Source organism: Salmo trutta, chromosome 18, assembly GCF_901001165.1.
Source record: "Salmo trutta chromosome 18, fSalTru1.1, whole genome shotgun sequence".
In the NCBI taxonomy this organism is placed as follows: domain Eukaryota; kingdom Metazoa; phylum Chordata; class Actinopteri; order Salmoniformes; family Salmonidae; genus Salmo; species Salmo trutta.
This window is the reverse complement of record NC_042974.1, coordinates 34,294,889-34,320,742: the sequence shown is the minus strand read 5'-3', so window position 1 is coordinate 34,320,742 and position 25,854 is coordinate 34,294,889. Positions and strand designations below refer to the sequence as shown.

The window sequence follows — 25,854 nt, the reverse complement described above, 5'->3', positions numbered from 1 at the left end:
ATAGTAGGCTACACCAAACAAAAACGTTCCCTGTCAACAAAGGAATCATGTCTAGGAACTCTACTTGCTATATATAAAGTGAACTGTGACCCTCCCTATCAAATAAAGGTCTGAATCCAACTTTTTTTTGAACCGCACCATATTCCTGCTGTGTAGACAGTACATTTCATGGTAGGAAGTCTTGAGTAAAGTGCGTGGTCTAATTGGCAGCCCACAGTCTAACTCAACAGGAATATGCTGCTGTTCGGACAAAAGTTGGATTCAGACGTTTATTTGATAGCGAGGGACACTTTTCATTTTACATCTGGTAAGTAGTTTTTCTAGAGATTGTAAAAATGCATTTGTTGACAATAAACCTTTTTTTTTGTGAGAAGCCGGCTATATTGTGGAAGGTTTACTTTCTGTCGCCAGCCACCAGAACGATGCATAACTCATGGAGTCCAACCAATACACAGACTACTGATGATGTGTCCCAAAGCTACAATCTTCCACACTATGACAGTCTAGCATATGGCTTGCCTCCCCAAAGAGGAAGACTGCTGTATTAGTTTCTCAATGAAGGATCATCAATAGGTCCCTGGAGGGTCAGGGTATATGTTTGTGGACCAGCAGCCCAGCGGACCAGCGCTGCGGATCTATCAACCGCCCGCTCGGCTGTTTAAACACCGATTTAAATCCTCTCCTTTCAGTACCAAACGAAACAAACACGTGGATTGCAAAGGGATCCTTCTCAATACGCACGGTGGAGCCCGTGTATGCATTGGAAATAACGGAATTCTGACCACAAGAAACTGCTTAAATATAGGAGTTGTGTTTTTCGAGAGTAAACAACGGTGAAGTTTCCGCAGATTTCAAAATGAGTGACCTGGAGGAGGATTTTTCCAAGATTTTAATGTTGAAGGAGGAGAGGATACGAGACTTGGAGATGCGTCTGGCGGACAGGGAGGACGAGATCCAAGAACTGAAGAGGAAACTGCACAAATGTCAGTCCGTTTTGCCCAGCGCTCAACTTATTGGACCGAGGACCAGGACTCGGGCGCAAGGCATCTCGGCGGAGCCTCAAAACTACCAAGACCTGTCGAGGCAAGCCTTTCGGAAATATGACAAGTCCGACTGGTAAGAGTTTCAACCTGGTGTTATTGGTGTCGAATTATTTAGGGTTTTTATACAGCAAAATATGTTTGTTTATCCATCGTGTGCAGTTGACGAGGTAGGCTATAGAAAACATATAGAACAAAAATGTAGCCTAATGGTTTGAGTTGCATTTAGACTACTTTAAACAGATAGGTGTGATGTCAGGCCATTGAATGTCAATCATTCACAATGACAACAGGGCTGACCACTAGTTCTACTGTGGAGATGGAGACGTGCTTCCATGAATGGGGCAGTGCGAGCGCGTTCATTCTTGGGGCCGATGACGTAGCTCCAAGACAGGCTTCCAGGAGGAGTTTATGGATCCGATCCATCATTGCATTCCCACCGGAGGTAAAGTGGAGGAAGCACGAAGCATTATTGGCTTTTAGTAGCTGGATGCTAAGCGCCCGAAGTATAGTCTGAGGATATTTAATACTCCATTAGAAAAAGCTTTTTTGACCATATGCTCTCCTTATCACCTTCCGTTTCACCTTTGTAGCTTCAGTGTTGGATGTTCTAAATTATTAGGGTTCATTATTTGTAGGACCGACTCCCTTGGCCTGGTAACTGGATGAAATTTGATTACAGATGTCACATCATGAAAGCAAACACAGAGGAAATGAATGGATACAGAGTTGTTATTTTTTTAGGTAATGAATGCCTCATCTTTAGGCCTAATCAGATTGAGTCAATGGTATCCAGCCTAATGAGTTACTAAACATACACTTCTGAAAAAGTGTTTATCAAAAGATTCAAATATATTCCTGATGGTTTAACAATGGCAGTTCATCATACCAAAGTCATGCACAATAAACACCAAAACGGCCATTTGCAGTAGGTAGTGTGATCAATTAGGTTTCTTTTAACTCAACACAAGCCTATTCATAAAGTCTTCACTGTGGATTTCACTGTAATTTCCATTTTACTCTAAAGGTTTTTCCTGTGAGACTGACACAGCAACTCATCTTCCCTGACAGCTTTGTTCTCTGTGACTAAAACCGTATGGTATGGGTGGTGACCTTTTCAAACTGCTGCTTACCCTGTCTAGACAGACATTTACACACGTGCACGCACGCACACAAACACACACACACACACACACACACACACACACACACACACACGGTCTGAATTAGATTAGAAACTGTACCCACTGCACGTACAGTAAAAGGCCAATATGAGCTGATTGTCAGGTAACCAGATAGCACTAAAATAACTATACAAGGAGAAGATTATAAGAGTGTTATTAATAATTCAGTATTCTACTGTTATGTCAGGCCATAATGATCTGTCGGAAATTTAGAAATCTTTCAAATGATGTTTTCAGCCCTGCTGGTGTTCCATAGTGAGTCATGGGAGAGCGCAGTGATTTTCAGAAGTTAGGAACTAGTGTCACGTGAACGAACAAAATCTTAATTTTTAAAAATGAGTTCCAAGACAGCTGGCTCCTGGCAACATGTGTCGGTTTAGCATGACGCCATCTGTCGGAAGACAATGGTATTATCCATAAAGAGTAATGCCATTAAAGTGCAAAATAATTCCTTTCATGTCCTCTGGTATTTGTTCTCTTTCTATGGGAAATGATCCCTTTAGGGCTACTAGTACAGTGGTGGTCCAAGGCCACAGGCAGCTGATGAAAAGGATGGCATGTCTTGATTCCTGGTTAAAGAATGTGAAGCGTGTCGTTATTTAATGGATCTGGTTGTGCACTTGCTTGTGGCTCTGTTAGGGGTCAGAGACATTGAGACATAGTGACCTCAATTCGTGTCAGAACCAGGCACCAACGGACAGCCTCCTGATCATCGGATTACAGAACCATGGAGCAATGGATCCTGTTCCTATTGATCGCCATAGGAAAGGGCTGAGCTGGAAGTATAGCGAGGTGAAATTTAAGCCTGTCTCCAACACAGAGGTGGTTTAAAGGGCACAGGGAGGATGGGAGGGATGGAGGATAAGAAGGGGATGTACTTATCTGGTTGTTGAAAGTTGACCTATTGACTTTTATTTGGGAGTGGAAGTGTACCTAATGGTTCATTGTCAGTAGATTTAAGCAATGCCCAGGGCCAGGAGTTTATGTGATCAGTGCCCTACTCCCCACAAATGTAAAAGTATTGGTTTAAGCATGGGCTAGACTGAGTTTCCATCCACTACACTGTTTATACCAGTCCTTTTTAAATCCAGGAAAGGGAAGTATCGGGATGCAGGGCATGTTTTCCTGGTGAAATCACTTGGTCAGGAAAGAATCCTGGACCTAGAATGCCTCATTGGTCAGTAGGTTTGTGTAATGAGGTCTCCAGGAAAGTATTTTGTTTAATACTAATACCTTATCTCACGAATTACATCTCAAGCTAAAAGGGAAAAGAGTATAAACTTGCCTCTTAAACTGTTCTTCCCCTTGCAGAAGTGATTAGCATTCTCGTTTTAACAAATGTATTATGTCAGAGTTGTTTAAACTTTGTTGTCCCTAAAGCACCCATTAAAAGGTTCAGGGTCTTGATCTTCAAGCCAGCTCTCATTGCCACACTATTACAGCCAATATTATATATCACTGTCACCATATCATAGCCAGACTTACAGTGTGATAATAGAGCTGTAATAGCATTGTAAAAACAGCTGTTGAGTGGTTGGGCAACATAAACTCTCCTATCCAGACCTTTTGAAAACACATAGAAGGATCCTTCAGACAATGTTTTTGGTCACAGTTTGCTGTCCTCTGTAGCTTAGTTTATTATGGCGCTTGCAACACTAGGATAGTAGGTTAGATTCCCGGCACCACTTGTATGTAAAATGCATGCGCATGACTGTAAGTCGTTATAGATAAAAGCATCTGCTAAATGGCATATATTATTATTATTATGATATATATTACAGTTAAGCATGATTAAGGTCCAATAATGGGATTTCTCTAGATCACTGGTTTCTGAGTTTCATTGATCAAAAAGTGTGTGTGCACCAGACATTCTATTAGTCTTCAGATATTCTCCCTAACTGCTCAGTCACTGTTATCACATACCACAAGAGGGCAGTTTTGATCTTTTTTTCAAGTCATCATACTGTCTGGTGACTGGCTATGGACAGAGCTACAGCACTTTCTTACCACATGTGATTCTAACCACTAACCCTAACCTTGAACTTAGCCCTGACCCTACCTATACATTAAGAATAAAAAGCTCATGTAGGCTACTTGCTTGTCGTTAGTGACGTTAATTCCACTGGCGTTTCTAGTGACTACTGTCCTTTGATCTTACAATATCACACATCACTGCATTTTGATTTAACATAAAAGGTTATTAAAAACGGGCCGCGATAAGCGGCGAAGGTCTCAGACTTCAATTGGAGTAGGGCAGAAAAACACAAGGAGTTTTGCAAGATGCACGGTTCATGGTGCTCACTCCCGTGAGCGGTGTTGCTGGTTCGGCGCTCGAGGTGGCAAAATATTAGCTGAAGTCTTAAGCAGTCGCCGCGCATGGTTGCCCAATGAGCAGAGTTCATCTTGTCAACCAATCAAACATTGTTTTAATGACAATATTCGAGCTGACAACAACCGGGGAAAGAGGGTGGGAAGGGTAAACTGGTTATCTTTGAAGATGGAGGACAAGGGGAAAAAGGAAAAAACTGGAACATATTATGAATAAATATAAAGTGGGGGATTGTACAAACCTCAGGAAGACTTGGTGAAGGAGAAGATGGAGGACAAGGGAAACAGAAGAAAAGTGAAATATGTCCTGAGTGAATATGGAATGGAGGTTTGCACAGAACTTCTGGAAGAGCTAGAGAAAGACATTAAATATGACAAAAGTGAGGGTGAATAAATTGTGGTGGCAGGTGTAGTGATGACAGTCAAGAATGAGTTGAGTGTAGAGGGAAGTGTAAATTAGGGATATGTGATCTAGTAGCTCGGAGATGGAACCTTACAGGAGCCTGAAGTATCCGCGGTGAGGACTGCCGAGTTTTGGACTTGTTCCGAGGATGTAAAGGATGATTCTGGCCCAGTGGGAGGGAGATTGGTGGAGAGATTGGATCCTTGCAGTTTGGCTGAAGAGTGGAGGACTGTGATGAAGAAAAATTGAACAAAAAGTGCAAATGTTGTTAATGAGTATAAGTTTAAAAGGTCTCATCTCTGGTGTTGCGTTGGATGTGGAGGCCTTGTGATTTATGAGGAGCATACCAGGAGTAGTTGTAGCATGTCGGCTGAACCGTGTAGTGGATGGGGGAAAAGAAGAAAGCCTGTCGGTATTATTGATGTTTGATGAAGAGTTTCACCCTTCACATGTAAAAATGGGATATGTTAGATATGCGGTGAGAGCTTTTGTGTCCAAGCCGTTGTTTTGCCAGAATTACAAAAGGTATGGACATGTATGAAGTGTGTGCCGAAGGAATGTTGTTAAGGAATCTGAGGGTGTACGATGTTGTATTTGTGATGGCAACCACATTTCAAATTCCTTGGAGTGCCCGGTTAGGGTAAAGGTGTCACGTCCTGACCAGTAAAAGGGGTTGTTTGTTATTGTAGTTTGGTCAGGGCGTGGCAGGGGGTGGTTGTTTCCGGTTTAGTCTGTGCACCTTACTGGACTGTTATTGTTGTTATTTTGTTTAACCTCTCTGGCCTAGTCAACAGCCAGTGGAATCCCGTGGCGCGATATTCAAATACCTTAGAAATGCTATTACTTCAATTTCTCAAACATATGACTATTTTACACCATTTTAAAGACAAGACTCTCGTTAATCTAACCACACTGTCCGATTTCAAAAAGGCTTTACAACGAAAGCAAAACATTAGATTATGTCAGCAGAGTACCCAGCCAGAAATAATCAGACACCCATTTTTCAAGCTAGCATATAATGTCACAAAAACCAAAACCACAGCTAAATGCAGCACTAACCTTTGATGATCTTCATCAGATGACACTCCTAGGACATTATGTTATACAATACATGCATGTTTTGTTCAATCAAGTTCATATTTATATCAAAAATCTGCTTTTTACATTAGCATGTGACTAGCATGTGACTAGCATTCCCACCGAACACTTCCGGTGAATTTACTAAATTACTCACGATAAACGTTCACAAAAAACATAACAATTATTTTAAGAATTATAGATACAGAACTCCTTTATGAAATCGCGGTGTCCGATTTTAAAATAGCTTTTCGGTGAAAGCACATTTTGCAATATTCTGAGTAGGTAGCCCGGCCATCACAGGCTAGCTATTTTGACACCCACCAAGTTTGGTACTCACCAAACTCAGATTTACTATAAGAAAAATTGGATTACCTTTGCTGTTCTTCGTCAGAATGCACTCCTAGGACTTCTACTTAAACAACAAATGTTGGTTTGGTTCCAAATAATCCATAGTTATATCCAAATAGCGGCGTTTTGTTCGTGCATTCAAGACACTATCCGAAGTGTGAAGAAGGGTGACGCGCCCGGCGCGTTTCGTGACAAAAATTCAAAATATTCCATTACCATACTTCGAAGCATGTCAAACGCTGTTTAAAATCAATTTTTATGTGATTTTTCTCGCAAAAAAGCGATAATATTCCGACCGGGAGTCGTTGTTTTCTTTCAAAGACAGAGAAAGTAAAATGGACTCTTCACGTGCACGCCCACACCCATCTCATTGTTCTCAGATCGACCACTTACCAAATGCGCTACTGTTTTTCAGCCAGAGACTGGAGAGTCATCATTCAACATTCTGGCGCCTTCTGAGAGCCTATGGGAGCCTTAGAAAATGTCACGTTACAGCAGAGATCCTTTGTTTTGGATAGAGATGGCAAAGAAGGCCAAGAAATGGTCAGAGAGGGCGCTTCCTGTTTGGAATCTTCTCAGGTTTTGACCTGCCATATGAGTTCTGTTATACTCACAGACACCATTCAAACAGTTTTAGAAACTTTAGGGTGTTTTCTATCCAAATCAAACAATTATATGCATATTCTAGTTACTGGGCAGGAGTAGTAACCAGATTAAATCGGGTACGTTTTTTATCCGGCCGTGCAAATACTGCCCCCTATCCCCAACAGGCTAAGTGGGGATAGGGGCCAGTTGTCCTCTGAATCTTTCAGATGTTCATTGGCAAACTTCAGACGGGCATGTATATGTTCTTTCTTGAGCAGGGGGACCTTGCGGGCGCTGCAGGATTTCAGTCCTTCACGGCGTAGTGTGTTAGCAATTGTTTTCTTGGTGACTATGGTCCCAGCTGCCTTGAGATCATTGACAAGATCCTCCCGTGTAGTTCTGGGCTGATTCCTCACCGTTCTCATGATCATTGCAACTCCACGAGGTGAGATCTTGCATGGAGCCCCAGGCCGAGGGAGATTGACAGTTCTTTTGTGTTTCTTCCATTTGCAAATAATCGCTCCAACTGTTGTCACCTTCTCACCAAGCTGCTTGGCGATGGTCTTGTAGCCCATTCCAGCCTTGTGTAGGTCTACAATATTGTCCCTGACATCCTTGGAGAGCTCTTTGGTCTTGGCCATGGTGGAGAGTTTGGAATCTGATTGATTGATTGCTTCTGTGGACAGGTGTCTTTTATGCAGGTAACAAACTGAGATTAGGAGCATTCACTTTTAGAGTGTGCTCCTAATCTCAGCTCTTTACCTGTATAAAAGACACCTGGGAGCCAGAAATCTTTCTGATTGAGAGGGGGTCAAATACTTATTTCCCTCATTAAAATGCAAATCATTTTATAACATTTTTGACATGCGTTTTTCTGGGTTTTTTTGTTGTTATTCTGTCTCTCACTGTTCAAATAAACCTACCATTAAAATTATAGACTGATCATTTCTTTGTCAGTGGGCAAACGTACAAAATCAGCAGGGGATCAAATACTTTTTTCCCTCACTGTAGGCTGTCTCATCGTTGTCAATGATCACTGTTGTGTCATCGGCAAAGTTAATGATAGTGTTGGAGTCGTGCTAGGCCACACAGTCGTGGGTGAACAGGGCGTACAGGAGGGGACTAAGCACGCACCCCTGAGGATCAGCATGGCAGATGTGTTGTCGCCTACCCTTACCACCTGGGGGCGGCCCATCAGGAAGTCCACGATCTAGAGGGAGGTGTTTAGCCCCAGGGTCCTTAGCTTAGTGATGAGCTTTGTGGGAACTATGGTGTTGAATACTGAGCTGTAGTCAATGAACAGCATTCTCACATCGGTGTTCCTTTTTTTCAGGTGGGAAAGGGCTGTGTGGATCTGTTGGGGCGGTATGCGAATTGGAGTGGGTCTTGGGTTTCTGCAATGATGGTGTTGATGTGAGACATGACCAGCCTTTCAAAGCACTTCATTGTTACCGACGTGAGTGCTACAGGCAGTAATCATTTAGGCAGGTTACCTTCACTTCTTGGGCACAGGGAATATAGTTGTCTGTAGGTATTACAGACTCGGTCAGGGAGAGATTGAGAATGTCAGTGAAGACACTTGCCAGTTGGTCTGCGCATGCTTTGAGTACACATCCTGGTAATCCGTCTGGCCCCGTAGCTTTGTGAATGTTGACCTGTTTACATTTTAGTCATTAAGCAGACGCTCTTATCCAGAGCGACTTACAGTAGTGAATGCATACATTTCATTTTTTTCTCCATACTTAAAGGTCTTGATCACATTGGCTATGGAGAGTGTGATCACACAGTCGTCCGGAGCAGCTTGTGCTCTCATGCATGCTTTAGTGTTCCTATTTTGTTGTGTAACGCGGGTCGTATAAAGGAGACCAAGGTGCGGCATGTGAAGTGCTCATATTTACTTTTAATGAATATACTTTAACAAAACAGTTCCGTCAGGTGACATACACTAAACAGAAAACAACTACCCACAAAACCCAGGAAGAAAAACCCCTACTTAAATATGATCTCCAATCAGAGGCAACGAGGATCAGCTGCCTCCAATTAGAGATCAACCCAAACAATCCCAACATAGAATTAGAAAAACTAGAACTTAAACATAGAAATAGAAAACATAGAACAACCCAAAACACCCCCTGTCACGCCCTGACCTACTCTACTATAGAAAATTACATCTTACTAGGGTCAGGACGTGACATGTTGCCTTACAACCTGGAATTTAAATAGATTTTTGGGGGGTTTGTATCATTTGATTTACACAACATGCCTCCTACTTTGAAGATGCAAAATATTTTTTATTGCGAAACAAACAAGAAATAAGACAAAAAAACTGAAAACTTGAGCGTCCATAACTATTCACCCCCGCAAAGCCAATACTTTGTAGCGCCACCTTTTGCAGCAATTACAGCTGCAAGTCTCTTGGAGTACAGTGGTTTCTCCTTTAAATGTTGTGTCATACTGCGGACACCTTGCGTGCTGCTGCAGCATTCTGTGGCATGTCATTTAATTCTCAGCCATTTTTTGTTACTGCAAGTTATTGCTAGTTTGACCACCAGAGGGGATCTTTGAGAAGCATTTGATAGTATTCCGTATTGGCATTACCAGAGAATTTAAAACCTTTTTTTTAATAACATAGTATATGGGATTGATTGAAAGGAATTTGGCTTAATTAATTTGATTAATATTATGGTGTTTCTATTTAAAGGAAAAAAACTAAACCCTCAGGGTTTCCATTAGGATGGAATGGAAAATATGGCAATGTACAACATGACCGTCAGGAGTAGGCTACAGGATTGGAGGATTCTAAATTGTTTGCCTTCATTAGACAACTTTGTTTCATTATTTCTGTAAATCAGTGATATTTATTCCCATAGTAATTTGTGGGAATTAATAAATCAACATCTGCATTTTGAAAGAGTATTTTTCATCATTATTTTATTAACGAAATGTGTTTATTTGTTTATTAGGCTACTGTGCAGTCTACAATACATACTGTAGTAAACATGGGAAAGTGCCTAATTCCTTACATAAGGGAGAGCAGGCCATGTCTGTACTACAGAATGCAGGGCACGCTGGAGACCGGTGTTATTTCATAGTTGTGATGTCTTCATTATTATTCTACAATGTAGAAAATAGTAAAAATAAAGAAAAATCTTGCAATGAGTAGGTGTGTCCAAACTTTTGACTGGTAACGTTACTTGCTTAATTAATTTGATTAATATTATGGTTTTAATAATCCATGAAAAATGAAAAACCCTCTGGGTTTCCGTTAGGATGGAACAGAAAATATGGTGCTGTACAATGTGACGCTCATAAATTCAGAGCATTGTCAGTTTGTAAATTCAGACCATTTCGCTCTCGGAGCCCACACTGGACGTTCGGGCCGAGGAGTAGGGTTGATTTGAGTGTTCTGGCCTTACACCGGCAGGCAAGCACCCAAGCTAACATTGGCTAGCTTGCTAGCTACTTCCAGACACAAATGAGACAATTCTGACCATTTTACTCGCCCTAGCTGAGCTGGTAGGACAGTTTTCGTGTTAACCAGAGCGTTGGTGACTGTAAATGTGCTGCTGGATACAATTTAATTACGCTTTTTTTCCGACGTTTACTGACACCGGCCATATACAACGGGTGTTGAGTGCTCGTAAATTAATTATTCTGGGCTATGGTACACACGAGAGTGCTCTGAAATCTGTGTAGATAGTAGGCTGGACACATTACATTTTTAACAAAGTTATTTTCTGATAAAAACGAGTTCATTGCATCCGCCGTGGAGCCCAGCTTCATAATGACCATATTTCCCAGCTGCTTGCCGTCGTTTTGAAGTAATCGCGAAAAAACAGGCCTTATTTTAGTGCATTTTTCTTCATGCCAGCTCCTATTAGTTCTACTGAGCACCGTGGCACCAACTCGCCTTCCGAAAGTTCTATTCCCAGTTTATTGTTAAACGTCACAATGCCTGCTTCGCTATTGTTGGCAATGAGACGTGCTCACATTGTTTTATAGTAAACATCCCAAAAATGATATTGGAACTCTGCGGTCTTCCCATTGTTTCCTATGGGGGAAATATAGGCATGTCTGTCTATTTTGCCAAATATCTCGCAATGTGTATAATTAGATTTTCTTCAGGTCGGACGCCATTTTAATCATGAGAATCTCCTCTTTCTAATTATGTAAACCTGGGCAGCTAGCTCGGTTGTCATCAAATGCTAGCCCCAAAATACTTTTTGCCTTTGGGATGCTGTCCCCCCATTGTTGACCTATGGAGAGGCATGCCGTTCTATTTTGCCAAATTCGGGCACCATTTTAATCAGGAGAATCTCCTCTTTGTAATTATATAAGTCTGAGCAATGAGCTCGTTTGTCATCGATCGCTAAACCAGAAATAGTCATACATTTACATTTTTCCCCTACTTTCTCATTATGCAGACATAAGCACAGTTGACACCATCGAGGTGCGGATGTTTACTTTCTACACAAGTTGTTTTTTTCCAGTTTCGTCCGATGAACAGATTGTATTGGTAAAATAAAAAGGGCTCCATTTTTTGTGCCATTTAGAAATGGAATTCTAAGCATCACTCCAGTCAAAACACGCTCTGCGAACGTTCGATTCCATTTATTTGCTATGTGCTCGCGCTAGTGTTCCAGCTTAGCCAACATTCTTAAGCCATTTTTCAGCCTTGGGTGAATTTTGACTTGTTCTATTGTCCAGTTTATAGCCAGAGCGAATTTACGAAAGCCCCCGAACGTCCATTGAGAATGCACAACGACTATACCATTTAGCTAAGCTAAGAATGACTGGAATAATCAAGTCAATAAACGTTGGGTAGTTAGATAGCCTATAGTTAATATACTGGCAAGTTTGATGTATAACTACTAACGGTAGGTAGCTAGCTAACATACCGGTACATACTGCTGTAATGATATGCTATGTGGTTCGTAAGGACAGTGTAGCAAACAAATTGTCAGCCAACATAATGTGTAAGGTAACTTATTTGAAAAGTCATTACTTTATTACATTGAGTAGCAAGCTACCCCTTGGTCGTTAGGGCAAATCTGGTCTGTGATAGGAGGGGTGGTTTTCACACCGAGCTCGGGTATTAGATTATTCTTTTGCTCAGCTATTAGCCCCCCTCCCCAACTTGCAACAAATTGTTGTTGTTCCCATCTCGTTCCTTTCCCTCTTCCATGCTCTCTCTCTATCCATCTGTCTCTCGTGTGCAGGTATGTTTTGATGTGAGAGAGGAAGCCAGTCCCATCATCGTCACCTCACCCACTCTTAAGATAACCCTCGGGGCAACAGGGGGCCCAATGCTGGTTAGGAGACACTGCAATTGTGATGAACTGAGAGAATATTAGGGTAGCACTGTAATTCATTAATCATGTGCTGTCTGCCTCTGTTCTTACCTCTTTTCCTTTCTGTCTTCTACACCTCTCTCCCAAACTCGTCTTTCTTCCTTGTTTTATAATGCACACCATATGTGCATTGAAGTACAGATTGAACTTATATTTATAATATAATATTAAAATTATCATAATTATAATGCATGTATTATGTATTTATAACACCTGGATAATGAACTTCTGTCAATAAATCGTTTCACATTCTCCACTGGTTGAAATTAAGTATCTTATTGAAAACTGTCCTGTGTCCTCAGATTAATGCAGATGAAGGGAGTTATATATGCATCGATTTTGTTATGTTTATATGAATTACAAATCAGTCATGTTTCTAGTCTATTGCATAGGTACAATGTGTATTTGTAACAGTATAGCTTCCGTCCCTCTCCTCGCGCCTACCTGGGCACAAACCAGGGACCCTCTGCACACATCAACAACTGACACCCACGAAGCATCATTACCCATCACTCCACAAAAGCCGCGGCCCTTGCAGAGCAAGGGGAACAACTACTTCAAGGTCTCAGAGCAAGTGACGTCACCGATTGAAATGCTATTAGCGCACAACCCGCTAACTAGCTAGCCTTTTCACACCGGTTACATAATCATTGATGTCCCAGGAACAGGAGTGGTAAACACCGTTGAAGTGTATAATTGTAATACATACATGCAGACACAGCATCATTCAAATAATGGAGTTTGAAATGACTGAAAAAGAATGTCTCAGATATTCATACCTGAACCGCACCTTTATTTGCCAAGGAAGAGTACATGATTAGTGAATATATTCAATGTACAGGCTACAATGTGGGAATCTCATGCATGGTAATAACTACAGTACATGTATATAGGACTTGCATCCTTGGCACAATAAAGTTATTATATTCTAATCTATCCGTAGGCTTCATTAATGCCAATCAGACTTGAAGTTGATACAACAACTATGATAGCTGAGGTTTATAGAGAGGTTCTGAACTAATATTCATACCAAACGTTTTAGGGTCCATACACAGATCGGCTACATAGTGTAGGTAGTTACACATCCATAGGCATACAGTTATTTTTATCCTCCACTACACAATAAGCAAGTAAATAGTTAGTTAGCTATGTTACTTCAGCTGCATTGCAAGGCAAGCTTACACAATTGTACATTCAATTTGCAGTAAATGCTTTAGCTAGCTAGATTCTTTACATCCACTTTTTTCACAAGACGACAGCCTGGTTTACTGGTTTTTTAAGGAGTCCCTAAAACATTAAACAACACGAATTACAAAATTCTCTTAACACTAGCTAGCTGGCCAATGTTAGCTAGTCCGACAACTTGCTTAATAGCGATTTTCATAAATTAACTTTATGACAAAAAATATGCACAAACGTTTGTCTCTACATTAACTAACATATTCCTCTCAATTGTAATTGTTTTGCTTGACTTATGACGTTATAACTACTTACATTTGTTTTGTCAGCCATCTTTGTTGAAGAACACCACCAGGCACGGGTGGCTTGCATCAAAATTCATCATTGGAACCATTCGATATGATTGGTCATATAAAAACCTTTGGACCCAAATGCATAATGAGTGCTCTAACTCCACGTTGTGGTGGTCAGGAGCATTGAGGCCGTGACGCTGGGTACCTCTAAGTCCCGTGGTGCAAGCTCGCAACTTTTAACCTGTTGGGGATAGGGGGCAGTATTTGCACGGCCGGATAAAAAACGTACCCGATTTAATCTGGTTACTACTCCTGCCCAGTAACTAGAATATGCATATAATTGTTTGATTTGGATAGAAAACACCCTAAAGTTTCTAAAACTGTTTGAATGGTGTCTGTGAGTATAACAGAACTGATTTGGCAGGCCAAAACCTGAGAAGATTCTGTACAGGAAGTACCCTGTCTGACCATTTCTTGGCCTTCTTGATCATCTCTATCCAAAACAGGGGATCTCTGCTGTTACGTTTTTTTGTATAATTTTTTGAAACAAGTAATTTTTTTCATTTCACTTCACCAATTCGGACCATTTTGTGTATATCCATTACATGAAATCCAAATAAAAATCCATTCAAATTTCAGGTTGTAATGTAACAAAATAGGAAAAATGCCAAGGGGGATGAATACTTTTGCAAGGCACTGTAGCTCATCTGGTAGGCTCATGTCACTGGGCAGCTCGCGGCTGGGTTTCCCTTTGTTGTCCGTAATATTTTTCAAGCCCTGCCACATCTGTCGAGCATCAGAGCCGGTGTAGTAGGATTCAATTTTAGTCCTTATTAATGTTTGATGGTTCGTCTGAGGGCATAGCAGGATTTCTTATAAGCGTCTGGATTAGTGTCCCACCCCTTGAAAACGGCAGCTCTAGCCTTTAGCTCGGTGCAGGTTGACTGTAATCCATGGCTTCTGTTTGGGAAATGCACGTACTGTCACTGTGGGGACGACGTCATCCATGCACTTATTGATGAAGCCGGTGACTGAGGTGGTATACTCCTTAATGCCATTGGATGAATCCCGGAACATATTCCAGTCTGTGCTAGTGTAACAGTGTAGGTTCCGTCCCTCTCTTCACCCCAACCTGGGCTCGAACCAGGGACCCTTGCACACATCAACAACTGACACCCCACGAAGCATCGTTACCCATCGCGCCACAAAAACCGTGGCCCTTGCGACGCAAGGGGAACAACCACTTCAGGTCTCAGAGCGAGTGACGTCACCGATTGAAACGCTGTTAGCGTGCACCTCCGCTAACTAACTAGCCATTTCACATCGGTTACACTCGCAAAACAATCCTGTGGCGTAGCATCCGCATTATCTGACCAGTTTAATCTGAATAACTGAGTACATTGAGTTTTGTTTTGTTTAGCTTTACTTTGTTAATTATGTGGGCTAATATACAGCCAAAACAGTAGGTGGTGGCATGCACCTATGGCATTTGTTTGTGGATTGTAGTAATAGCAAAGAAGAAGACCCCGTACAGTAGGTGGCAGCAATACAACAATAGGTGTAGTGTGCCATAAAACTTGAAAGAAGAAGAAGAAGGCACCATCCGGGACCGCTGGTCTCTACACACAATAGGCAGATTTTCTTGCGGTTCAATTGCCTATTACCGTGGCCCGTCTGTAATGGAAGTCAATTGGGCACTAGAACAAGAAGCACATTACAAATATTTTCTAAGATCTGACATATTTAACTTATTCTTTGTAATATTGTGTCATTTTCAAATCGTGACATTACATACTTTTGAGGAAAATAAGCAGTTTCTTGACTTATACCCTGACTTTCTACAAAGAATTTGGTGATGATCAGCTTAGCAACCGCGTATTACAATGTAAGCTTACTTTTAATCAGTCTGTCTGCACATTTCAAGACATGGAATATGGGGGTGTAGTGATATACCCAATGGGCTGGACGATTCTCTTCTCATCACTCATCTTGAAAAAACGGATATTAAAAACATGGAAGTCAATCATTCTGCCATCATTAACACAATGTAAAAATCAAATTATTTATTAGTTAAATATTTAAATAGCATGGGCAACCGAGAAAAACAAATTGGTATAATTTAAGGCCATGTGGCTAACAATAATGCAGGCACTAGGAATGGGGGTGTGACCATGCGGGTCTGGACAGATGAGATGTTTCTGAGTGTCTTTGTTTGTGTCTGTAAGTTGCTGTTTGTGTATGTATGTATGTTGCTTAAGCATTACATTTAGCATTTTAATAATTTAGCTAGCCTGAGTGGGGTTTCTTTCGAGATAAAAAACTGTTGAGGAAGGTTATCTTTTGCACTGTTGAACCAATCCAGTAAATGTGAAGGATGATTTGATTTGATTTTGATTTGATTTATTAGGATCCCCATTAGCCGATGCCAATTGCGACAGCTAGAATTACTGGGGACGACACATAACAAAAAAGACATTACAGACAAAAGATTTTACAATTTACATACAGTACCAGTCAAAAGTTTAGACACACCTACTCATTCAAGGGTTTTTCTTTATTTTTACTATTTTCTACATCATGGGATAACAGTGGAGACATCAACATTATGAGATAACACATATGGAATTATGTAGTAACCAAAAAAGTGTTAAGTGTTAAACAAATCAAAATATATCTTATATTTGAGATTTTTCAAAGTAGCCACCTTTTGCCTTGATGACAGCTTGGCACACTCTTGGCATTCTCTCATCCAGCTTCACCTGGAATGCTTTTCCAACAGTCTTTAAGGAGTTCCCACATATGCTGAGCACTTGTTGGCTTATTTTCCTTCACTCTGCGGTCCAACTCACTCCAATTCATCTCATTTGGTCTTCTTCTTATTGGTATCCTTTAGTAGTGGTTTCTTTGCAGCAATTCAACCATGAAGGACTGATTCATGCAGTCTCCTCTGAACAGTTAATGTTGAGATGGGTCTGTTACTTGAACTCTGTGAAGCATTTATTTGGGCTGCTATCTGAGGTGCAGTTAATTGTTGATTTCTGAGGCTGGTAACTATAATGAACTTATCCTCTGTAGCAGAGGTAACTCTGGGTCTTCCTTTCCTGTGGTGGTCCTCATGAGAGCCAGTTTCATCATAGCGCTTGATGGTTTTTGCGACTGCACTTGAAGAAACTTTCAAAGTTCTTTAAATTTTCCGAATTGACTGACCTTCATGTCTTAGAGTAATGATGGACTGTCGTTTCTCTTTGCTTATTTGAGCTGTTCTTGCCATAATCTGGACCAAATAGGGCTATCTTCTGTATACCAACCCTAAATGTAACAACACAACTGATTGGCTCAAACGCATTAAGAAGAAAATAAATTCCACATATTAACTTTTAACAAGGCACACCTGTTAATTGAAATGCACTCCAGGTGACTACCTCATGAAGCTGGTTGAGAGAATGCCAAGAGTGTGCAAAGCTGTCATCAAGGCAAAGGGTAGCTACTTTGAAGAATCTCAAATATAAAATATATTTTGATTTGTTTAACACTATTTTGGTTACTTCATGATTCCACATGTGTTATTTCATAGTTTTAATGTTTTCACTATTATTCTACAATGTAGAAAATAGTAAAAATAAAGAAAACCCCCTGAATGAGTAGGTGTGTCCAAACTTTATATTGGTACTGTACATAAAATCATTAACATGTAGTGTGTGTGTGCATCTATCAGTTGCACATACATGTCAGTGCATACAACAAGTAGAGATTGAATATGGATTTGTTAACGTACAAAAGCAGAAATCGCTTCACAAGCTCTCTTTCCATTTACCCTGAACACCAGATGCATCTGGTTGTTTTCCAACCTGCATATCACAGTCATATTAAGTTCATTTTTAACTCAATAAGTAGCTATCAGCAAAGTCAGTGCTAGTAAGAAAAGACAAGTGTAAGTGTTAGTTCAGCAGAGCCTTCTGTTACAATAAAGGACACTGGGCTTGAGATGCAAAACCAATTTGTGTGCAAATAGTGAAGAAACTTTCTGTTATTTTACCTGGAGTGTAATTCCATTTTGGGTTTTGTAATAGCATTGATCCTGATATGCAGTTTGGTTTGCTTTGTTCATAAGCTATCCAAATCGGATTATAATGAAGTGCAAACATGATTGATGGTCTGTTTTGATGGTCTGATAGCCATTAAATAGTTGCAGTATTATGATCTGAATTATGCCATTAGAAAATGCTGTGCCACATAGCTTTGATCTTATCAACACACACACACACACACAGACACAGACCAATAAGACAAAAACCAAGACAAGCTTTTTTTTACCACGTATGCTGCATGGCCGTATGCAGTGGCTCATTACACCAATTTCAAAATATTGCCCTGTATTTTAAGGCCAATGCAACCTTAGCTAATCTCAACTTTGGTAATTTCTATTGTCAGTAGTGCCTGGGGTGCCTAGTCCAGTTGACCTGTGTTTTCTTCTCACAGGGTGGACGGCATTGTACCTCGGATTCCTGTAGTCACCCTTCTCCCCTCGCGCCCTCAGGGTCGTAGCCTGACGCACTCCGGGAGGACCGGCCTGCTTCACCACTGACACTTTCAGCCAGAGAGAGAAAGACAACTTTACATTTCCAGAGACTGCGGTGCTCCCGGGGGTTCACTTTGATAGTCATCTCATCCACTGTATTTGCTTATTTAGATATTCAGCACCGGTTGTCAACGGAGATCAAGCCGTTTGGAAATCAAGTAGGACTGGAGGGAGGATATCATGTTTAAAGCTGTAGATGCGGGATAAAGTTGTCAGTAAGGGCGGAAAAGGAATAGGCTACAGTATCGACTGGATAGCTTTGGTTAAAGGTTTGTTAAGTCCCCTTGGCGTCGAGATGAACATGGGTACCTTGCGCGACCTCCAATACGCGCTGCAGGAGAAGATTGAGGAGCTGCGGCAACGGGACGCGCTCATTGACGAGCTAGAACTGGAGCTTGACCAGAAAGACGAGCTAATACAAAAACTACAGAACGAGCTGGATAAGTACCGATCCGTTATCAAACCGGCCACCCAACAGGTCGTCAAACAAACTGAGCTGCACGAGCACCAGCGGACTAAGAGACAGGCGATTTCTGCGGAACCCACCGCCATCAACATCCAGGATCTTAGCCATGTCAGGCTGCCTTTCTACCCCAAAAGTCCACAGTAGGTGTACAGTTACAACAGGGGTGCCTGTTTCTGCATTACTGTGTTTCTGCATTACATGTTTAGATGTTATGTGATACAGCCCGTGGCTGTGTTTATCCATTGTGCATTATTCTTAGTGTGCGTAATTCCTCAATGGTGCATTTGGAGCATCAGGTGTGCGACCTCTTAGACTCATATTATCGATATTTCATCTAGGATCAGTCAGTATGCTAATATAATGTATTTTGCATTTTTTCAGCTTCTTCTGAATGTGATATCACACTTGGTATGCATCAATGATATGGATCTATGTAAAAACAGTATGGGTTATTACTGACATCATCATGTGAGGTGAATGTGTCACCTCAGTGACGCTAGAGACTAGTGTTGTTGAGGTGTAAAGGGTATGAATACAAGCCCGACTCTGTGTAATGTACCTGTGTTTGTTTAATCCAAACTGTGATAAAAGGCGGTGCCATGTTATCTCTCTACGAATTGTTCACATTCTGATGACACACACACACACACACACACACACACACACACACACACACACACACACACACACACACAGGGCTCTAAAGTTTGACCAACCTGGAGTAAAAATTTTGGAGCACAAATGTATTTTTTACATAATAATTGTTCTAATGATAATGCTTCGCTGTAGCGTTATTTGTCGAGTGCAGCTTCATTAGTGTCATGCTTGCACCATTAATACAGCAAAAACGGTTTGTTTCTAACCTAAACAGTTCAAAAGACACACACACCTCTTGCTCTCTTCACACATGCAATATGCACGAGTGGTGGTCGGTGCCGTTTAAGATTAGGGAGGATGATAATTTGTTTATTTCTATTGCAGCATATTTGATGACTGTCATTCATATTCCATTCACCCAGCTCAATATAAATTCGATAGGTTTAGGCTGCTACATGATACAGCATTTCCCCTATACCCATCACGAGGTTGCTACAAACTAGCCTAGGAATTAAAGTTTACAACGTCGGTGCACAGATCGAGAGAAAATTTGGAATAATCAAGGTCACAGACAGTGACACATTTAATTAATACCGCCTAGCACACTCTTGCGTGCATCTAGCTGATCTTGGGTGTAATCATTAGTCCAAACAGTTGCAAACAAGATTTTCTATTGGACAAATTGCGTTATGTTGATCCCGTTTCGATCCATTTGCTTCCGTTTAAGATTTTTTTTTCAACTGAATTGGCTGAATGAATACACCCCTGATCACCTGCAGACACAGTTCACTTTCATAGCAGCCACATACAAACGGCATGATCACTTTGCTCATTGTTTAATTCCTTCTCGAATCCACATGTTTTCCTCCTCTCATCTTTTCTCTTCACTTGTGGACTTTAGTGTACAACTCAACAGCTGTCTCTGACCAGGAAAAAAAAACTTTCCAAGCTAAACCTTCATACCATAACCGCTAACCGCTACACACAGCCTACATCACTGTCACCATAGCTAACATCATAGTCAACATAGCTACTAGAACTAACGCGTTAGTAAACCCGCTACAATCATGCATTACAGTGTACAGCAAGCAGTTTTACAGGGCCCCGGTGGCAATAAATCAATATTTCAAAATCTTACCACCCCTCGTATTTTTATAAGGTTTTACCGACTGGATGTCACTGCACCTTCATTGGCGCATACTGTCCTTAGTTTTTGAGCCTCTGAGGGATAATGCTGTTGGAACTACCCTGGCTTCAGAGAGCATGTCTGTGTTACAGGAGTTGGCCATATCCCATAAGTGACACAAAACGAATATTAGAAATAGAATTTTGGGTTACTAACGTTACCCCGGTTCTATGAGAACACGAGTGAGATGTTTTACCTCTTTTCCCTGCTAGCAAGAGCGCAACGAAGAGAGGCATGTTTGAGAATGACCTGTTGGCGGGCGAGTGGCTCCCTTTATGGAGGACAACGCAGACATATAATATATGGTTGTGAATGCTGAGGTCATTGACAACTATTTTGGGTACAGAGGAATGAGTTTCAATAGAGCTGCTCCTCTATCGATTAGAACAGAGGACTGTGATGTTTACTCAAATGCTTGGAGATCGATGCCTCTTCTCTGTTTGACCAACTTGTTTGTCAGTTTGGGTTTAGATATCTGAATAGAAAATGAGAAACCAGCACACTGTTCTTGCCAGTAGTACTGTTGATTAAGTTTATGTATTGGCCTATCAGCCTTCGTCAGAGGGTTTAGAAAATAGTTTAAAAAAAAAGATTTGGCCATTAAAATGTTCTTTCTTTCCCAGTTTTCCCCCTTTTATCTTTCTAACTGGATTAGTCCTCTGGAATGTGTCTATTGGTCTCTCTCATGTACAGTAGGACCTTAATTTGACTCACCCCATTGCAGGATAACTTTTCTGCGATGCAGAAAATGTATAACTTGCAGTGTATTTGAGATTTAAAATAGCTTCTAAATCTGTAATTACACTTTGACATTTCAGACATGATTTTGTCCAAAAATGTATCAACCCCTACAAATACATCCATTAATTATAATCCAGACAATAATTCACATTCCCTGTTGCTGCAGGATTATTTTCCTGCTGTAGCAAACTGGCTCCAATTAAGAGCCTACATCTGTATCTCTACTTTCACTTGCTCAGCCTCTCTCTCCCTTATTCCTCTAAAAGAGCATATTTTCTCCTTTTAAGGAAGACGGACCGCATTCGGTCCCCAAACCTGACTGAGTGTGTGTATCTTCCCTTCCAGCAGAGAGAAAGAGAAGGAGAGGGGGAGGGGAGGGTAGAGGGTTGTTGTGTACTGGGTTGGATGGCTAGAATCTAGAGGACATGAAACAGAGAAATGTCACAGGACTGCAGGCTCCTCCACTTTGGGGTCTGTAGTGTAGTACGCGAGGCCAGGGACCCTCACTCCTTTCCTGTATGTAAATCTGTCAAAGGGTCAGGGGTTAACCTCCCTGGGCGAGGTGGGACGCTTGTGTCCCACCCTAGTCAACAGCCAGTGGAATCGCGTGGCGCGAAATACAAATACCTCAAAAATGCTATAACTTCAATTTCTCAAATATATTACTATTTTACACCACTTTAAAGACAAGACTCTCGTTAATCTAACCACATTGTCCGATTTCAAAAAGGCTTTACAGCGAAAACAAAACATTAGATTATGTCAGGAGAGTACCCTGCCAAAAATAATCACAAAGCCATTTTCAAAGCAAGCATATATGTCACAAAAACCAAAACCACAGCTAAATGCAGCACTAACCTTTGATGATCTTCATCAGATGACACTCCTAGGACATTATGTTATACAATACATGCATGTTTTGTTCAATCAAGTTCATATTTATATCAAAAACCAGCTTTTTGCATTAGCATGTGATGTTCAGAACTAGCATACCCACCGAAAACTTCCGGTGAATTTACTAAATTACTCATGATAAACGTTCACAAAATACATAACAATTATTTTAAGAATTATAGATACAGTACTCCTTTATGCAATCGCAGTGTCAGATTTTAAAATAGCTTTTCGGCGAAAGCACATTTTGCAATATTCTGAGTACATAGCTCGGCCATCACGGCTAGCTATTTTGACACCCACCAAGTTTGGGGCTCACTAAACTCAGAATTACTATTAGAAAAATTGGATTACCTTTGCTGTTCTTTGTCAGAATGCACTCCCAGGACTTCTACTTCAACAACAAACGTTGTTTTGGTTCCAAATAATCCATAGTTATATTGAAATAGCTCCGTTTTGTTCGTGCGTTCAGGTCACTATCCGAAGGGTGACGCGCGAGCGTATTTCGTGACAAAACATTTCAAAATATTCCATTACCGTACTTAGAAGCATATCAAACGCTGTTTAAAATCAATTTTTATGCTATTTGTCTGCTAAATAGAGATAACATTCCAACCGGGCAATGTTGTATTCATTCAAAGGCTGAAAGAAAAAAATGGAGAATTCTCGTGAAGCGCATCTCAGTCTCACTGTCCCCAGGCTGACCACTCACAAACTCTCCTGCTGTTCTTCGCCCAGAGACAGCAGACACCCCATTCCACTTTCTGGCGGCTTTAGAGAGCCAATGGAAGCCTTAGAAAATGTCACATTACAGCACAGATGCTGTATTTTCGATAGAGATACAAGAGAAGGACAACAAATTGTCAGACAGGGCACTTCCTGTATGGATTCTTCTCAGGTTTTGGCCTGCCATATGAGTTCTGTTATACTCACAGACACCATTCAAACGATTTTAGAAACTTTAGATTGTTTTCTATCCAAATCTACTAATTATATGCATATTCTCGTTTCTGGGCAAGAGTAGTAACCAGTTTAAATCGGGTATGTTTTTTATCCGGCCGTGAAAATACTGCCCCCTAGCCCGGAGAGAAGCTTCCGGAGGTATGCAGATATTGCTCTTGGGAAACAGGGGAGTACTCTAACATTACCGCTCCCTGCTGTGCTTCTCTTTACTCTCTCATGGATAGGATTAAAGGATAGATTGAAAGATAATGTTGTTTTTAAAGTGTCCTCCTTTTATACCTTCATAACATCAACAAAGGATAGGCAGGCCATATGTTTTGGCACAAACTAAATATTGTAGACCTGTAAGTAAAATGTATGCACGCATGACTGTAAGTCGCTTTGAATAGAAGTGTCTGCTAAATTACATACTGTATATTATTATTATATTATGTCTATGTGGCTGTGTGTGGTCGCTCGTAAAAAGGAAGAGAGGGCTGTTTGGTGGTGTGTTGCCAGAGAATGCTGGACGGGACTTTAGAAGCTTGGGACACACTTCAAACCGTCTCCCTTTTGTGAGTTCTATTCCCAGCATCTGTTGAGGGGTAGAAACATTTCCTGTCCCTTTTTTATCCTTAATGACAGAGAAGCTTCTCTTTGAAGACACAAGTCCTTGTTACATGTGATTAGCCTCTTTTACAGTCGGGTGAATAAGCGCTAAATGACTGTCTGCTTCCTTGTGAAATGATTTCAATACAAAACAGACACAGAAAATCTTTGTATACAGCACTCATTACACCCAATATTGTCTAATCGAATTCTATGTTCTGGTCAAAAGTAGTGCACTAGGGAATAAGATATATTTTGTCTGTCTAATCTCCAATGAGTGTTTTACATGTCCTTATAATGACATATGAATCCCATTTATCTACCTCCTTCTCCTCTGTCCTCCCAGGTCCAAAGACCTGATCAAGGAGGCCATCTTAGACAATGACTTCATGAAGAACCTGGAGCTGTCTCAGATCCAGGAGATCGTGGACTGCATGTACCCTGTGGAGTATGGCAAAGACAGCTGTATCATCAAGGAGGGCGATGTTGGCTCACTGGTCTACGTCATGGAAGGTACATACAGTATCTTTACTCACTCCCTGCATCACACACTGTGATTTGTACGTCTGGCATTGGGGTTTTTGTGAGGTTGTGTGAATCTCTAAAATGTTCTTGTTGTTGTTTGAAACAGGATTGGATAACCATTAGTGGGAATAACCATTAGAGTTACAGTGCCTTGCAAAAGTGTTCATCCCCTTGGCGTTTTTCCTATTTTTATTTGGATTTAATGTAATGGACATACACAAAATAGTTTAAATTGGTGAAGTGAAATGAAAAAATTAACTTTAAAATATTCTAAAAAATAAAAAATGGAAAAGTGGTGCCTGCGTATGTATTCACCTCCAAGTCCACCTGTGTGCAATCAAAGTGTCATATGATCGCAGTATATATACACCTGTTCTGAAAGGCCCCAGAGTCTGCAACACCACTAAGCAAGGGGCACCACCAAGCAAGCTGCACCATGAAGACCAAGGAGCTCTCTAAACAGGTCAGGGACAAAGTTGTGGAGAAGTACAGATTAGGGTTGGGTTATAAAAAAATATCAGAAACTTTGAACATCCCACGGAGCACCATTAAATCCATGATTAAAAATGGAAAGAATATTGCACCACAACAAACCTGCCAAGAGAGGACCGCCCATAAAACTCACAGACCAGGCAAGGAGGGCATTAATCAGAGAGGCAACAAAGAGACCAAAGATAACCCTGAAGGAGCTACAAAGCTCCTCTGCGGAGATTGGAGTATCTGTCCATAGGACCACTTTAAACCATACACTCCACAGAGCTAGGCTTTAAGGAAGAGTGTCCCGAAAAAAGCCATTGCTTAAAGAAAAAAATAAGCAAACACGTTTGGTGTTCACCAAAAGGGAATGTGGGAGAGATATAGAAGAAGGTATTCTGGTCAGATGAGTCTAAAATTGAGCTTTTTGGCCATCAAGGAAAATGCTATTTCTGGCGCAAACCCAAGACCTCTCATCACACCAAGAACACCAATCCCATATTGAAATTTGATGGTGGCAGCATCATGCTGTGGGGATGTTTTTCATCAGCAGGGACTGGGAAACTGGTCAGAATTGAAGGAATGATGGATGGCGCTAAGTACAGGGAAAATCTTGAGGGAAAACCTTTTTCAGTCTTCCAGAGATTTGAGAATGGGATGGAGGTTCACCTTCCAGCGGGACAATAACCCTAAGCATACTGCTAAAGCAACACTCAAATTATTTAAGGGGAACCATTTAAATGTCTTGCAGTGGCCTCGTCAAAGCCCAGCCCAGACCTTGAGAATCTGTGGTATGATTTAAAGATTGCTGTACACCAGTGGAACCCATCCAACTTGAAGGAACTGGTGAATAGTTATCTTCTTTTAGCACTGATCCCGTAACCGGGATCAACATCCAGCCAAAAATCAGAGTGCCATATTCATATCCAAATCGAATAATTTCTGTTTCTCAAACATAGGACTATTTTACACCGTTTTATAGATACACTTCTCCTGAATCGAACCACGTTGTCCGATTTCAAAAAGGCTTTACAGCGAAAGCAGAACATT

General features: G+C 41.0%; 1 protein-coding gene across 2 annotated transcripts in view; it reads left to right on the top strand.

The window, feature by feature from the left end:
• Positions 1-673: 673 nt before the first annotated feature.
• The window catches only part of LOC115153218 (cGMP-dependent protein kinase 1-like), a 167,365-nt gene continuing 142,184 nt past the window's right edge, over positions 674-25,854 (top strand). Inside the window, exons 1-2 of one of the 2 annotated variants that reach the window (XM_029698427.1) lie at positions 674-1,116; positions 24,152-24,318. In XM_029698427.1, the coding sequence (XP_029554287.1) occupies positions 857-1,116; positions 24,152-24,318 (427 nt within the window). In that variant the 5' untranslated portion in view covers positions 674-856. Of the gene's footprint in view, positions 1,117-18,279; positions 18,977-24,151; positions 24,319-25,854 lie in introns of those variants that run through there. The other variant, XM_029698426.1, reaches the window with a different exon arrangement.